At 41.0% G+C, this 18,009-nt stretch overlaps 1 protein-coding gene across 3 annotated transcripts in view; it reads right to left on the bottom strand.

The window, feature by feature from the left end:
* Nucleotides 1–18,009, bottom strand: part of LOC128704641 (protein zyg-11 homolog B) — a 203,544-nt gene that overhangs the window by 12,634 nt on the left and 172,901 nt on the right. For all 3 annotated transcript variants that reach the window (XM_053799749.2, XM_053799748.2, XM_053799750.2), the window contains one exon: nt 13,758–13,887. In XM_053799749.2, coding sequence (XP_053655724.1) covers nt 13,758–13,887 — 130 coding nt within the window. The remainder of the gene's footprint in view (nt 1–13,757; nt 13,888–18,009) is intronic.

Genomic DNA, 18,009 nt, shown 5'->3' with positions numbered 1-18,009 from the left:
TTCGACCCCATTGCCTATGCTCTCATTAGCCCATCTATCCTCCAATAGCTGTTTATATCTTACCCTAACTGCCTCCTCTTTTAGTTTATAAACCTTCACCTCTCTCTTCCCTGATGCTTCTATTCTCCTTGTATCCCATCTACCTTTTACTCTCAGTGTAGCTACAACTAGAAAGTGATCTGATATATCTGTGGCCCCTCTATAAACATGTACATCCTGAAGTCTACTCAACAGTCTTTTATCTACCAATACATAATCCAACAAACTACTGTCATTTCGCCCTACATCATATCGTGTATACTTATTTATCCTCTTTTTCTTAAAATATGTATTACCTATAACTAAACCCCTTTCTATACAAAGTTCAATCAAAGGGCTCCCATTATCATTTACACCTGGCACCCCAAACTTACCTACCACACCCTCTCTAAAAGTTTCTCCTACTTTAGCATTCAAGTCCCCTACCACAATTACTCTCTCACTTGGTTCAAAGGCTCCTATACATTCACTTAACATCTCCCAAAATCTCTCTCTCTCCTCTGCATTCCTCTCTTCTCCAGGTGCATACACGCTTATTATGACCCACTTCTCGCATCCAACCTTTACTTTAATCCACATAATTCTTGAATTTACACATTCATATTCTCTTTTCTCCTTCCATAACTGATCATTTAACATTACTGCTACCCCTTCCTTTGCTCTAACTCTCTCAGATACTCCAGATTTAATCCCATTTATTTCCCCCCACTGAAACTCTCCTACCCCCTTCAGCTTTGTTTCGCTTAGGGCCAGGACATCCAACTTCTTTTCATTCATAACATCAGCAATCATCTGTTTCTTGTCATCCGCACTACATCCACGCACATTTAAGCAACCCAGTTTTATAAAGTTTTTCTTCTTCTCTTTTTTAGTAATTGTATACAGGAGAAGGGGTTACTAGCCCATTGCTCCCGGCATTTTAGTCGCCTCATACGACACGCATGGCTTACGGAGGAAAGATTCTTTTCCACTTCCCCATGGACAATAGAAGAAATAAAAAACAACAAGAGCTATTTAGAAAAAGGAGAAAAACCTAGATGTATGTATATATATATATGCATGTGCGTGTCTGTGAAGTGTGACCAAAGTGTAAGTAGGAGTAGCAAGATATCCCTGTTATCTTAGCGTGTTTATGAGACAGAAAAAGAAACCAGTATTTAGATAAGGCTAAAGAGGTCTTTGTGGCATTTATGGATTTGGAAAAGGCGTATGACAGGGTGGATAGGGGGGCAATGTGGCAGATGTTGCAAGTGTATGGTGTAGGAGGTAGGTTACTGAAAGCAGTGAAGAGTTTTTACGAGGATAGTGAGGCTCAAGTTAGAGTATGTAGGAAAGAGGGAAATTTTTTCCCAATAAAAGTAGGCCTTAGACAAGGATGTGTGATGTCACCGTGGTTGTTTAATATATTTATAGATGGCGTTGTAAGAGAAGTAAATACGAGGGTCTTGGCAAGAGGCGTGGAGTTAAAAGATAAAAAATCACACACAAAGTGGGAGTTGTCACAGCTGCTCTTTGCTGATGACACTGTGCTCTTGGGAGATTCTGAAGAGAAGTTGCAAAGATTGGTGGATGAATTTGGTAGGGTGTGCAAAAGAAGAAAATTAAAAGTGAATACAGGAAAGAGTAAGGTTATGAGGATAACAAAAAGATTAGGTGATGAAAGATTGAATATCAGATTGGAGGGAGAGAGTATGGAGGAGGTGAATGTATTCAGATATTTGGGAGTGGACGTGTCAGCAGATGGGTCTATGAAAGATGAGGTGAATCATAGAATTGATGAGGGGAAAAGAGTGAGTGGTGCACTTAGGAGTCTGTGGAGACAAAGAACTTTGTCCTTGGAGGCAAAGAGGGGAATGTATGAGAGTATAGTTTTACCAACGCTCTTACATGGGTGTGAAGCATGGGTGATGAATGTTGCAGCGAGGAGAAGGCTGGAGGCAGTGGAGATGTCATGTCTGAGGGCAATGTGTGGTGTGAATATAATGCAGAGAATTCGTAGTTTGGAAGTTAGGAGGAGGTGCGGGATTACCAAAACTGTTGTCCAGAGGGCTGAGGAAGGGTTGTTGAGGTGGTTCGGACATGTAGAGAGAATGGAGCGAAACAGAATGACTTCAAGAGTGTATCAGTCTGTAGTGGAAGGAAGGCGGGGTAGGGGTCGGCCTAGGAAAGGTTGGAGAGAGGGGGTAAAGGAGGTTTTGTGTGCGAGGGGCTTGGACTTCCAGCAGGCATGCGTGAGCGTGTTTGATAGGAGTGAATGGAGACAAATGGTTTTTAATACTTGACGTGCTGTTGGAGTGTGAGCAAAGTAACATTTATGAAGGGGTTCAGGGAAACCGGCAGGCCGGACTTGAGTCCTGGAGATGGGAAGTACAGTGCCTGCACTCTGAAGGAGGGGTGTTAATGTTGCAGTTTAAAAACTGTAGTGTAAAGCACCCTTCTGGCAAGACAGTGATGGAGTGAATGATGGTGAAAGTTTTTCTTTTTCGGGCCACCCTGCCTTGGTGGGAATCGGCCAGTGTGATAATAAATAAATAAATAACATAGTTTCAGTATTGGAGTATCACAGGCCAACTTATGACTAGTTAAGATTCATTATTTTGAGATTGAGATTGATATTTCTGTTTATGGTTAAATGGGCGAGTGTAAGTGTGAACCACCAGGTGGTATTCGTATTATTAGTTGACAGGGTGTATCAGGGAGATAAGATGTTTTCTGATGGTAGTTTTGAAGGTGATGAATGTGTCTGCAGTTTTGGAATTTTCAGGTAGGGTGTTCCAGATTTTAGGGCCTTTGACATACATTGAATTTTTGTAAAGGTTTAGTCGGACACGGGGAATGTCATAGAGATGTTTGTGTCTGGTGTTGTGCCTATGGGTTCTGTCACAACTATCAAGAAAGTGTTTTAGGTCAAGGTTAATATTGGAATTTAAGGTCCTGTAGATGTAGATTGCACAGTAGTAAGTGTGGATGTACTGAACAGGGAGTAAGTTTAGATCTATGAAGAGTGGGGGGGGGTGTGTTGCCAGGGATGGGATTTAGTGATTATTCTTACTGCGGCTTTTTGTTGGGTTATTATTGGCTTTAGGTGTGTTGCTGCAGTTGAACCCCAAGCACAGATAGCATAGGTGAGGTATGGATATATAAGTGAATGGTATAGTGTGAGAAGGGCAGTTTGCGGCACGTAGTATCGTATCTTGGAGAGGATCCCAACCGTTTTGGATACTTTTTTGGTTATGTGTTGGATATGGGTGCTGAAGTTCAGGTTGTTGTCGAGGTATAGGCCTAAGAATTTGCCCTCATTATGCCTGGCAATTAGAGTGTTGTCGATCTTAATGTTAATTTGCGCATCTCCTGCTCTGCTACCAAACATAATGTAGTAGGTTTTGTCAACGTTAAGCCTAAGTTTATTGGCTGTCATCCAAGTCGATATTTTGATCAGCTCCTCATTAACAATGGTGTTGAGGGTGGCAAGATTAGGGTGAGAGATGACATAAGTTGTGTCGTCAGCAAAGAGAATGGGGTTCAGGTGTCGAGATACGTTTGGAAGATCATTGATCTATATGAGGAAGAGCAGGGGACCAAGGACACTTCCCTGCGGAACTCCAGTATCAAGTGGCTGTGTTGTTGATGCTGTGTCTTTAATGGTGACATACTGATACCTATTAGTAAGGTAAGATTTGAAATATGCAAGCGCATGGCCTCTTATACCGTAATGATCAAGTTTGTGGAGTAGGATGTCGTGGTCTACTGTGTCAAAAGCTTTTCTTAGGTCAATAAAAATTCCTAGTGGATATTCCTTATTTTCCAATGCTGTGTAAAGCAGATCTAGCATTTTTATGATTGCATCATTAGTGCTTTCATTTTTCCTGAATCCAAACTGGCAGGGGTTGAGTATGTTTTGTGACGTTATGAATGAATACAGTCTCCTGTGCACGAGTTTCTCAAAGATTTTGGATAGCAATGGTAAGTTTGATATTGGCCTATAGTTGTTTAAATCTGTAGGGTCACCACCTTTATGTATTGGTGTAACCCTTGCTGTCTTGAGTAGTTTCGGGAAGGTGCTAGTTTCTAGTGACTTGTTAAAAAGTAATGAGATAGCATGCGAAAGGATATGGGCCGCTCGCTTGTACAATAATGGTGGGACATGAGACAGATTCCCTGAGTTATTTTTAAGTGACTTTATAATCTTGGTGACTTCCGTGGGCTCAGTTGGAGCAAAATAGAAGGAATTTGGGAAATTCCCATCTAGGTAGTCCCTGGCATGGGCATTGGTACGTGGGATTTTATTGGTGAGATTAGAACCTATGGTTGAGAAGAAGTCGTTTATCTTGTTAGCTGTGTCAGTGGGTTGCAGTGGTGTTTCATTAGGTTTAGTTAGTGTACATACTTCTGTTCTAAATTGGTGAAGGATAATACAAGTCAAAAGTTTCTCTGCTGTGTTTATTTTGCTCCCTTTACACCCAGGATAACAGGCCTTTGGGACTCCTGGGTTGTAATATGGGTAGCTTGTCCGAGAGCTGGAGCTGGACTTTGAGCATGGGTTGAGCCCAGGGTGATGCTGAAAGCAGGAACATTGTGTAGCTTGCTGTCTAGCATTGCACTAGCTTTCCCAACACTTTACAAACTTTGTATGTCAATTGCATTGCTATGGTCAGCCTTGCTATTGTATGATCGTTCAACAGCTTGCTACTAGCTTGTTCAGTGTGCTCGCTTTGCTACGGTCAATCTTGTGTGAAGATTTTGCAGTCAGCTTTGCTATTGTGTATCCACCTTGCAAGCGTATGCGCGCATTCTCCAGTAGTACTGTGCATAGCTAAGCATCTTCTGCAAATAACATGTTATGTTGGGGTATTCTGCAATCATACTGTGCATAGCAAATAATTTATACATTGGGGTATGCCACCTAGATGAGTCAGACGTCTGGTGTCGGCATATACTTTATTAAACATGCCTAAATTGTCCCTACAGCATTGTTGGCAAATTGCTCATTCCATTGGCATTGATTACGAACGCACTCTCACAGCTGTGCAACTGCGTTCACTGATCACTGACAAACTCCGGGAAGAGGAGATGGCACATCAGACTCCTCCTTCTACGGGAGTCAGAAATAAAACCCTGATGTTCCCGCAGGAGGAAAATGATACATCAACGGAACAAAATCGTCAGTCTCGTGCAACAGGGTTTTCTGAAAGCGAATCAGCTGCGTTGGTACTCGAGTTGGCGAAAATCAATCTTGAGCAGACTAGGGAACAGAGGGCATTTGCCAAGGAAGAGTTTGATAGGGAAAAATAAAGATGGCAGTTTTCACAAGTTGTAAATGACTTTAGTTTACAGAAAGCAGTACAGCTTGTTCCCCGCTTCAATGAGGCAGAACCAGAACAAATTTTCGAAACTTTCGAAAATCAGGCTCGAGCCTTGAGGTGGTCAGAACAGCAATGGGCATTGTTGGTTCACACAGCATTGTTTGGTAAGGCACAGGAATTTACGCCAGTGTTAAATGACACTGATTTTTCGGATTATAAAGTATTAAAAACCACAGTTTTGGAAGCATATACTACATGTATCCCAGCTAAATACAGAAAGTTGTTTAAATTAGGCAGACAACAGCTTGGTCAATCCCTGGTTGATTTTGTGCGACAGCAGACCAAAGCTTTTACCAGATGGTATAAAGCAAGTGGTGTTGCCATCTTCGATAATTTCGTGCAGCTTATTCTGGTTGACAACCTGCTGGAGTCTGTGGGACCAGAGGTTAGAGTCTTTCTGCAGGAGCGTGACTTAGCCACTACATTGGAGGCAGCCAGCTGGCTGATACCTTTGAAACTAACCGCTCCTTGTCCGAGCGGTCCTGTCTCTCTTTTCAACAGCCTGGCATGAGCAGAGATCGTCAACCTTGGAGGATGAAGCCGGAGGGAGAACATCTACATCAGCCAACTAAGTCACCTGGTGAGCCACGCTACTCAACTTATGGTCCACCTGGTGAGAGACAAACCACTCAACATGGTGCAACTCGACAACAATATCCAGAGAGACACCAGCCAGAGCGACACCAGTTGCAACGTCAGCAGGGAGTTAAGGGCAAGCCTGTCTTCTGCTTCCTCTGTAATAAAGTAGGTCACATCCGTCCCATCTGCCCCCACAAGCCCCAACCTATTGGGAAAATCTATAATATCCCTAGTAATATGTCCCTGAAAGAAGTAGAGAAAGGGATGGCCCCTTATTACTGTCAAAGTCGTATTTCCCTTCAGGAAGACTAAAAAACAACTAAAGTCAGAACCTTTAGAGATACTGGAGCATATTGCTCACTTATAAGAGAGGGAGTACTTCCCTTTTCCAAGAACACCTCCCTGCAATCCTCTGTTTTGCTGGAAGCATTCGGAGGAGCAATATTTTCTGTCCCTTTGCATAGAATTTATGTACAGTACAAATATTACACTGGATACTTGACTGTGGGTGTATCCGAGGGATTCCCCATGAAAGATGCAATGTTATTACTGGGTAATAACATTACCACTGCTAGTGTATGTCCTGAACCCATAATGATTAATTCTTCTCCGATGTTGGCCATAACTCGGGCAACATCCCAAGGGTTGTCTGGTGAAAATGCTGACCTATCCTTGGACGACTCTGATCTTGGAATAGCCAATTTGTTTTACAAGGAAAACTGGCCAGGGCCTCGAAAATTAAGTGAACAGACCCAGATTAAGCCTTCCTATTCCAGGGTTGCAGGATTGCCAGATGAGATCTCTTGTTTCCATGCCCGAGGGACTGTCCTTCCGGGAGGAACAACGAAAAGACCCTTCTTTGAATTTAGCTTTTCAGGCAGCCGTGGGTAAATCCTTTTTGGATCATCCAGTCAAGTATAAACTTAAAAACGACTATTTGATCTGCACTGAGACTGGTGAGGAGATAGAGGGCCGGCAACTGTCAGACAGGTTAGTGGTTCCAACAAAGTTTAGACCTCACATATTGAATATAGCTCATAATACTTCATTAGGAGGTCACCTAGGAATTACTAAAACATTATATAGAATCACAAAAGAATTTTATTGGCCAAAATTAAGCCAGGATGTAAAGAATCATATCCGGTGTTGCCGAGAATGTCAGCAAGTTGGGAAACCTGGACATTCCATTAAACCTGCACCTCTCCAGCCTATACCTGTTGATGGAGAACCTTTTGCAGATTTAATTATAGATTGTGTAGGTCCACTACCCAAGTCAGAGTCTGGAAATCAGTACTTATTTACCATTATGGATAGAGTAACTAGATACCCTGAAGCAATTCCCATGCGCAGTATTAATACTAAAGCTATTCTCAAGGCTTTAACTAGATTTATTTCTTGTTTTAGCATTCCTAAAACTATTCAGAGTGATCAAGGTACTAACTTCACTGCCAAAGCATTCAGGGAAGCATTAACTAGGTTTGGGATAATCCACAACTTATCCACTGCCTATCATCCTCAGTCCCAAGGCACCTTGGAAAGATTCCATCAAACGTTAAAAACCATGATGAGAACTTTTTGCATGCACTTTCCTACAGACTGGGATGAATCACTACCTTTGTTGCTGTTTTCAATAAGAGAAACTGTGCAGGAGTCTACCGGGTATAGTTCGTTTGAGCTGATCTTTGGGCACAATGTATGAGGTCCTCTTCGGGTGCTCAAAGTAGGATGGATGGGAGAAGACATTAGCTCAACACTCTACAACCCATCTTCAAGGTTGCAGGTGGCACGTCAGTTAGCCAAGGCTAACCTAAAGGCAGCTCAAAATAAGATGAAACAGAGGTATGACAGAAATGCACAATTCTGCTCCTTCCATCCAGGAGACAAGGTGTTGGTGCAGGAACCTATACCTGGCCACACCTTGAAAGCTAGATTTACGGGACCTATGCAAATTGTAAGTAAATTATCTGATGTAAATTATGTGGTATCTCCCATTGATAAGACCTCAAAAACTAAAACTTACCACATTAATCAATTAAAATTTTTTCATACACCAGACAAAGTCCCAGTAATGACTCTGTCCTCTACCTCTGAGGATGACTGACTCTGCAGTTCTGACTCCAGTTCCACATGATAGGAAGTCTCTTCAATGTTTCCTAGGCATGATAGGATTTTACAGAAGATTCTGTAAAAAATTTTCAGATATTGTAGCGCCTCTTACCAGTCACAAAGTTCCCTTTATTTGGACCCCAGAATGCCAAAATGCTTTCACTAAAGCAAAAAGATTATTGTGTACTGCACCCATTCTTTTGTCTCCAGACTTCTCCAAACCTTTCTCATTACAGGTTGATGCTTGTGAGTCTGGGGTTGGGGCAGTACTGTTGCAAAATAGAAACGAGGAGTTGCAGCCTTTAGCCTTCTTCTCACTGAAGTTCCAGCCGCACCAGAGGGCTTACTCTACTATCGAAAAAGAAGCCCTCGCACTGGTACTGGCTTTGAAGCACTTCGATGTTTACGTGGGCCAGACTTCACACGTGGTCACTGTCTATAGTGATCACAACCATCTAGTATATCTCCAAGCCATGAAGAACCACAATACGAGGCTCGTGAGATGGAGTCTACGACTGCAACCCTATTCTCTCAGAATATTACACATTGCCGGCAAAGAAAATAAGTTGGCAGACTCTTTATCAAGAGTATAAAACTCATAATTATAATTATTTTTCATTATCACACTGGCCGATTCCCACCAAGGCAGGGTGGCCAGAAAAAGAAAAACTTTCACCATCATTCACTCCATCACTGTCTTGCCAGAAGGGTGCTTTACACTACAGTTTTTAAACTGCAACATTAACACCCCTCCTTCAGGTAGGTAGTAGGTTGGTAGACAGCAACCACCCAGGGAAGTACTACCGTCCTGCCAGATGACTGTGAAACAGAAACCTGTAACTGTTTTGCATGATGGTAGGATTGCTGGTTTCTTTTTCTGTCTCATAAACACGCTAGATAACAGGGATATCTTGTTACTCCTACTTACATTTTGGTTACACTTCACAGACACGCACATGCATATATATGCATGCATATATATAATATATATATATATATATATATATATATATATATATATATATATATATATATATATATATATATATATATATATTATATATATATATATATATATATATAATATATATATATATACACAAATAACCCGCACATAAAAGACAGAAGCTTACGACGACGTTTTGGTCCGACTTGGACCATTGACAAAGTCACACAGTGTGACTTTGTCAATGGTCCAAGTCGGACCGAAACGTCGTCGTAAGCTTCTGTCTTTTATGTGCGGGTTATTTGTGTATCGTTCCAGTCACGGTATTGTGCCTTTTTGTTATTTATATATATATATATATATATATATATATATATATATATATATATATATATATATATATATATATATATATATACATACATACATACATCTAGGTTTTTTCTCCTTTTTCTAAATAGCTCTTGTTCTCCCTTATTTCTTCTATTGTCCATGGGGAAGTGGAAAAGAATCTTTCCTCCGTAAGCCATGCGTGTCGTATGAGGCGACTAAAATGCCAGGAGCAATGGGCTAGTAACCCCTTCTCCTGTAGACATTTACTAAAAAAGAGAAGAAGAAAAACTTTATAATTATAATTATATACATGTATTAGGTTAGGATGTTAGGGACCTGTGGTAACCCCTTTCAAGCTCTTTTTTTTATCCCCTGAAGTGGGTTTTTTTTTTACTGAGGGAGTGTGGGATACCGTCCTCCAGCACTTTGGACCTATGCTAGCCCGACTGTCTGCTGTCTCGCTCTGAGTTTAGGGTTTGGCTTTTTGTGGCGAATAAAGCTGAGCTCTATCTAAGAGTTGGATGGTTGAGAGGAAAGGTGGTCCCATTATTTGGTGCCATGGAGGCACGGTTACCACTGGGAGGTGGGAGCCTAATCCTGAGCCCTCTCGGGGTGGGGGTGTGGCCTGCAAAGAGTGCGTAACCTTTATTCAGCGCATGTACACTCCCTCATTGAAAGGCTATCTCCCCCAACCAGCGAACCAGGTACTAGGGTTGATGATGGGGCCCCGTTGTTCAATCAGTACCCAGGTTCCAGCCAATGAGAAGATGGTTTTGACAATCGCAGAGGTGATGTGGGTACCACTCACCTGTCTGCCCTTGTCATTCCTGTTCTAGAGCTGGTTGAAGCACAGTCTGCTCTCTAGTGGCTTCTATTCTGCCTTGCTTACTGTGGAGTGCACTAATATCTATTGTTGTACATAGTGTACATATGTCTGTTCTAAATAGGTGAAGGATAATACAAGTCAAAAGCTTTTCTGCTGTGTTTATTTTGCTCCCTTTACACCCAGGATAACAGGCCTTTGGGACTCCTGGGTTGTAATAATGGGCAAGGGTTGAACCCATTCTTAACAAATTACTTAGACTATACAACAAACATTGTCCTATAAAAACGAAACAGATCACAAACAAACGGCTTGGTTGCCCATGGCTAACCAGCACCATTCTGAAATCCATTGACAAGAAACACCAATATGAAAAGCAATATAGACAGGGCTTAATACACAAAGATATTCTTAAACACTATTCATCAGTTCTCACCAAAGTAATAAAGAAAGCCAAACAACTATACTACTCCAGTAGATTCACAGACACTAGAGGAGATATAAAAAAGACCTGGAAAACACACTCTCAGATTCTAGGGACCCACAAACTGAAAAAAACCAAGAATATTGTCCTAACTAAACCTAATGAAACACCACTACATCCCACTGACACAGCTAACAAGATAAACGACTTCTTCTCAACCATAGGATCTAATCTCGCCAATAAAATCCCACATGCTAATGCCCATGCCGGGGACTACCTAGATGGGAATTTCCCAAATTCCTTCTATCTTGCACCAACTGAGCCCTCGGAAGTCACCGAGATTATAAAGTCACTTAAAAACAACTCAGGGAATCTGTCTAATGTCCCACCATTACTGTACAAGCGAACGGCCCATATCCTTTCGCATGTTATTTCATTACTTTTTAACAAGTCACTAGAAACTAGCACCTTCCCGAAACTACTCAAGATGGCAAGGGTTACACCAATACATAAAGGTGGTGACCCTACAGACTTAAACAACTATAGGCCAATATCAAACTTACCATTGCTATCCAAAATCTTTGAGGAACTCGTGCACTGGAGACTATATTCATTTATAACAGCACAAAGCATACTCAACCCCTGCCAATTTGGATTTAAGAAAAATAAAAGCACTAATGATGCAATCATAAAAATGATAGATCTGCTTTACACAGCATTGGAAAATAAGGAATATCCACTAGGAATTTTTATTGACCTAAGAAAAGCTTTTGACACAGTAGACCACGACATCCTACTCCACAAACTTGACCATTATGGTATAAGAGGCCATGCGCTTGCTTATTTCAAATCTTACCTTACTAATAGGTATCAGTATGTTACCATTAAAGACACAGCATCAACAACACGGCCACTTGATACTGGAGTTCCGCAGGGAAGTGTCCTTGGTCCCCTGCTCTTCCTCATATACATCAATGATCTTCCAAACGTATCCCAACACCTGAAACCCATTCTCTTTGCTGACGACACGACTTATGTCATCTCTCACCCTAATCTTGCCACCCTTGACACCATTGTTAACGAGGAGCTGATCAAAATATCGACTTGGATGACAGCCAATAAACTTACGCTTAACACTGACAAAACCTACTATATTATGTTTGGTAGCAGAGCAGGAGATGCGCAAATTAACATTAAGATCGACAACACTCTAATTACCAGACATAATGAGGGCAAATTCCTAGGCCTATACCTTGACAACAACCTGAATTTCAGCACCCATATCCAACACATAACCAAAAAAGTATCCAAAACAGTTGGGATCCTCTCCAAGATACGATACTACGTGCCGCAAAATGCCCTTCTCACACTATACCACTCACTTATTTATCCATACCTCACCTATGCTATTTGTGCTTGGGGATCAACTGCAGCAACACACCTAAAGCCAATAATAACCCAACAAAAAGCTGCAGTAAGAATAATCACTAAATCCCATCCCTGGCAACACACCCCCCCACTCTTCATAGATCTAAACTTACTCCCTGTTCAAAACATCCACACTTACTACTGTGCAATCTACATCTACAGGACCTTAAACTCCAATATCAACCTTGACCTAAAACGCTTTCTTGATAGTTGTGACAGAACCCACAGGCATAACACCAGACACAAACATCTCCACGACATTCCCCATGTCCGACTAAACCTTTACAAAAATTCAATGTATGTCAAAGGCCCTAAAATCTGGAACACCCTACCTGAGAACTCTAGAACTGCAGACACATTCATCACCTTCAAAACTACCATTAGAAAACATCTTATCTCCCTGATAAACCCCATCAACTAACTACACGAATACCACCTGGTGGTTCACACTTACACTCACTCACCCATTTGACCATAAACAGAAATATTAATCTCAATCTTAAAATAATGAATCCTATGATACTCCAATACTGAAACTATGTACTGTGCCAAAACAAAAGCATTCACATTGCTAAACTCACAAACTAGTATTTAGTCACTTAGCCATAATACCAACTTACCCCATAATTTGTAATATTTTAAAATAATGAATTAAATTAAGTCTGCCCGAAATGCCTAGCCATGCTAGGCGTTCTAGTGGTACACTCTGTAATCATTATTTAACTACATGTAAACCACACAACAACCAAATTCTGTAAATTCAACATTGTAATCTTTATAGAGAATAAACTTTGAATTTGAATGGTAGAGTGTAGTAAAACTCCCTATTTCAGGGTGAGCCGAATAAGAAACACTTTCACCACCATTCACTCTAATACTGTCTTGCCAGAGGCACAGTTCAGGTATGGTCCTTTATGGATTTAGCTTGTCTCCATGAATGTAATAATATACAGGTACAGTATTTGTGGAGAGATTCCATGGGGAAATGGAAAAAATCCTTCCTCCGTAAGCCATGCGTATTGTAAGATGCGACTAAAATGCTGGGAGCAAGAGGCTAGTAACCCCTTCTCCTGAATAACTTACTAAATGTAAAAAGAAGAAAAACTTTATACTTTCAATATCACTCACTCCATCACTGTCTGGCCAGTGGCATGCCTATACTACAGTTCAAAAACTGCAACATATCTCCACCCTTCCTTCAGAGTATAGACACTATACTTCCCATCTCCAGGACTCAAGTCCCACTAACCAGACTTGTCTTGCAATTAAGTTTTCTATTACTGCCATCTTCTACTGAGGCGGGGTGACCCATAAAGGAAAAAACTATTTTTTTTTTTCTTTTTTACATTTAGCAATTTATACAGGAAAAGGGGTTACTACCCCTTTGCTCCCGGCATTTTAGTCGCCTCTTATGTCACACATGGCTTACAGAGGAAGAATTCTGCTCCACTTCCTCATGGAGAATTTTCCAGCTTATAATATCTATTAATTTCGACTTTGTTTATGGAGGACACCTGTGTAGTTTAATGAGCACCTTCAAGCAAGAGAGGCATCATATACTGAATTAACAGCAAGAGCATAATGTTAAATATAACAGACAATTAAAACGTTGCTTCAGGCAGACAAAACTTACAAGTTCTTCTAAGAGATCTTCTTTTGATATAGCGTTGAATTTAACAGACAATAATAAAGTAACTTCAAAAAGACATAACTTACAAGTTCTTCCAGGAGATCTTCCTTTGATATTCCCGGTTCATTCCAAGAGTCCTCACTGGCACACACTAAGTGAGCAACAATACCAGCAGCAAAGTAGCTCACATCAACATTTGGAGACCATAAAAGTGTCCTGTGGAAGCAATATATTTTTATAGTGTTTATAATGTATATGAAAAACATAACTCAAACTTAGTACAATATAGTTAAGTTTTACACACACAGACAAGCACAAATACGCACAAACTCGCACAGACAGACCCTGCAACCACATAAAGGTGAGCGTGACATTTGCACATGCACACAAAATTCTGAAACTGATAAACAAAAAAATCTCAGTATCAACAGAATTAAGCTAATAAATACCCAAAGCGATCCTAAAGAGATGTAACATTAGTAAACCTTATTTCCGCCAAGTAACCCATTAAGTTGACAAAAATGATAAAACTACACATCCAGAATAAGATGGAGCTGATGCTTAGTCCTGTGTATATAACAAACCTAATGGTGCTCACCTTTCGGTAAAAAGTTAACTGAACTACCCAGCACCTTCACAAACCAATGATCAATGAAAGATACTGTGAATATTTTAATGCCTATAGCTGAGTTTATCCCAGGTAGTAGGTTGGTGGACAGCAACCGCCCAGGGAGGTACTACCGTCCTGCCAAGTGAGTGTAAAACAGAAACCTGTAATTGTTTTATACGATGGTAGGATTGCTGGTGTCTTTTTTCTGTCTCATAAACGTGCAAGATTTCAGGTAAGTCTTGTTACTTCTACTTACACTTAGGTCACACTACACATACATGTACAAGCATATATATATATATATATATATATACACCCTCTGGGTTTTCTTCTATTTTCTTACTAGTTCTTGTTCTTATTTCCTCTTATCTCCATGGGAAAGTGGAACAGATTTCTTCCTCTATAAGCATGCATGTTGTAAGAGCTAACTAAAATGCCAAGAGCAAGGGGACAGCAACCCCCTTTCCTGTATACATTACTAAAGTTATGGGCCACCCTGCCTCGGTGGGGAACGGCCGATTTGTTGAAATAAAGAAGAAACATGCAAGATTTCAGGTATGTCTTGCTACTTCTACTTACACTTAGGTCACACTACACATACATGTACAACCATATATATACACACCCCTCTGGGTTTTCTTCTATTTTCTTACTAGTTCTTGTTCTTGTTTATTTCCTCTTATCTCCATGGGGAAATGGAACAGAATTTTTCCTCTGTAAGCCATGCATGTTGTAAGAGGCGACTACAATGTCAGGAGCAAGGGGCTAGTAACCCTTTCTGATGTATACATTATTAAATTTAAAAAAAGTAACTTTCGTTTTTCTTTTGGGCCAGCCTGCCTTAGTGGGATACAGCCAGTTTGTTGAAAGAAAGAATATCTATTGGTAAGCACAGAAAGGCCCAGCATATACAGCAGCTATTTTCTATTGAAACTGGGGTTTTCCTCCCTAAAATTTTGTTTCTACGGTACAGCCTCTCCTCACTTAACAACGGAGTTCCATTCCTAATCCATGTCATTAAACGAATTCGTCACTGAGGAGCATACTAACGGTAGTGAGTTTGTGTCAACCATCTTTGATATTGTTTTAATGTCACCTTTGTACCATTTATAATATTTCTGGTATATTTTTAAATGTTTCTCATCTTCATATCTGACATAGACAAGGATGTCAGCCACAGCACCGTGTCTTCCTTTGCAGATGACACCCGAATCTGCATGACAGTGTCTTCCATTGCAGACACTGCAAGGCTCCAGGCGGACATCAACCAAAACGTTCAATGGGCTGCAGAAAACAATATGAAGTTCAACGATGAGAAATTTCAATTACTCCAATATGGTTTCGATTCTAGATTCTTATGACCAGAGTCTTTGGTAAGATGGGTAAGGATAGAAATAGTGGAAAAGGGTGGGAGGGAATAATGAGGTAGGATATAAAAGGTCAGTGGCCCAACCACTTTGGTGCGATTTAACCCGTAAACAGTCCAAACGTATATATACGTTCTCTACCGTAGTGCCCCAACTTTTTTGAGAATTTTTTTTTTTTTTTAATAGGAAAAAAGAGCATATGGTACCCAGGCATCCCCAATTACTTTAATATGGTGCACAGTGAGTGCTCACACCCATTCTCTCATGTCTACGAGACTCAGGCTTATCGTGGCAATGTTAAATGTATGACAAATACAACACATCCAGTGGAACCTCAAAAATCGAACTTAATCTGTTCCAGGAGCTAGTTCTAAATTCGAAAAGTCTGAAATTTGAAGCAATATTTCCCATAAGAAATAATGGAAATACAATTAATCCGTTCCAGAAACCCAAAAATATTCACACAAAAAATACATTTTATAGAGATTAATTACACTTTTACATACAACGAATACTATAGCTTTTAATTATGTATAGTAATACATATAAAATAACATTTTTGTCTTATCTTTATTGAAGATTGGTGATGGCATGTGGAAGATAGGGAGGAGGAGAGAGGGAGTTGGGGTTAGTGTTTGGAAGGAGAATCCCCCTCCATGAGGACTTCAGGTAAAGCCCTCTCTGGGGTTACTTCCTTTCTCTGTCTTTTAATGCCACTAGGACCAGCTTGAGAGTCACTGGACCCCTGTCTCGCAAAATAACTGTCCACCATCCTCTGTTTCTGGCGCCTCTTTAACATTTCCCTAAAATGGGACATGGTTCTGTCACTGAACTTGTTGCAAAGATGGCTTGTTTCAGCTTGCTCAGGGTGGTACTTCTGCACAAACATTTGGACATCATTCCACTTGGCACAAATCTCCTTAATCTTTGAAGAAGGCACCTCATCCACTCCCTCTTCCTCCTCCTCTGAAGCAAGTTCCTCAGCTGTGGTCTGATACTGCTCCAGATGAAGCTCTTGCAGCTCTTCAGTGGTTAGCTCTTCCCTGTGGTCCTCCACCAACTCTTCCACATCCTCACCACTCACCTCCAACCCCAGGGTGTTCCCCAATGCCACAATAGAGTCCACAATAGGCAGAGGGTGAGCTGGGTCAGGGTCAGGGTCAGGATCAGCCTCAAACCCTTCAAAATCCCTCTTTTGGACACAATCTGGCCACAATTGTCTCCAAGCAGAGTTCAAAGTCCTGGAAGTCACTCCCTCCCAAGCCTTACCTATAAGGCTTATGGAGCTGTAGATGTTGAAGTGATTCCTCCAGAACTCTCTTAAGGTCAACTTAGTGTCTGTGGTCACTTCAAAGCACTTTTCAAACACTGCTTTTGTGTAGAGTTTTTTGAAGTTAGAAATGACCTGCTGGTCCATGGGCTGGAGGAGAGGAGTGGTGTTAGGAGGCAAGAACTTCACTTTTATAAAACTGGGTCCATGGGCTGGAGGAGAGGAGTGGTGTTAGGAGGCAAGAACTTCACTTTTATAAAACTGGGTCCATGGGCTGGAGGAGAGGAGTGGTGTTAGGAGGCAAGAACTTCACTTTTATAAAACTGAGGCAAGAACTTCACTTTTATAAAACTGGGTCCATGGGCTGGAGGAGAGGAGTGGGGTTAGGAGGCAAGAACTTCACTTTTATAAAACTGAAGTTCTTAGACAAGAGGTCTAATAAGTTTGGAGGATGAGCAGGAGCATTGTCCATTAACAGGAGGCACTTGAGTGGCAGTTTCTTTTCCTGGAGGTATTTTTTCACACTGGGGCCAAACACTTCATGGACCCACTCTTGGAAAATTTGCCTTGTGAACCACAAGACACATAACTTGTTCTTAAAGACATTGTTTTTCTTAAACACTCTGGGATTTTCTGAATGATACACAAGTAAAGGCTTCACTTTAAAATCACCACTAGCATTAGCACAGAACAAAAGAGTAAGCCTGTCTTTCATAGGCTTGTGTCCTGGCAGTGCCTTTTCCTCCTGTATGATGAAGGTCCTTTTTGGCATTTTCTTCCAGAACAAGACTGTTTTGTCACAATTAAACACTTGTTCAGGTTTGAATTCTTCACTGTCTATGTACCCCTTAAACTCCTGTATAAACTTCTCAGCTGCCCGTTTGTCTGAACTGGCTGCCTCACCATGTCTTACAACATTGTGTATGCCACTACACTTCTTAAATCTGTCAAACCAGCCTCTGCTGGCCTTAAATTCACTATCAGCACTGGTTCCAGGAGTTTTCTGTACCAGATCGGCATGCAACTTCCTTGCCTTTTAGCAAATAATCGTCTCTGAAACACTATCACCTGCAATCTCTTCATCCTTGATC

Source organism: Cherax quadricarinatus, chromosome 100 (assembly GCF_038502225.1).
Source record: "Cherax quadricarinatus isolate ZL_2023a chromosome 100, ASM3850222v1, whole genome shotgun sequence".
Classification (NCBI taxonomy): domain Eukaryota; kingdom Metazoa; phylum Arthropoda; class Malacostraca; order Decapoda; family Parastacidae; genus Cherax; species Cherax quadricarinatus.
The sequence above is the reverse complement of the archived record's forward strand: the minus strand, read 5'-3'. Positions and strand labels throughout refer to the sequence as shown.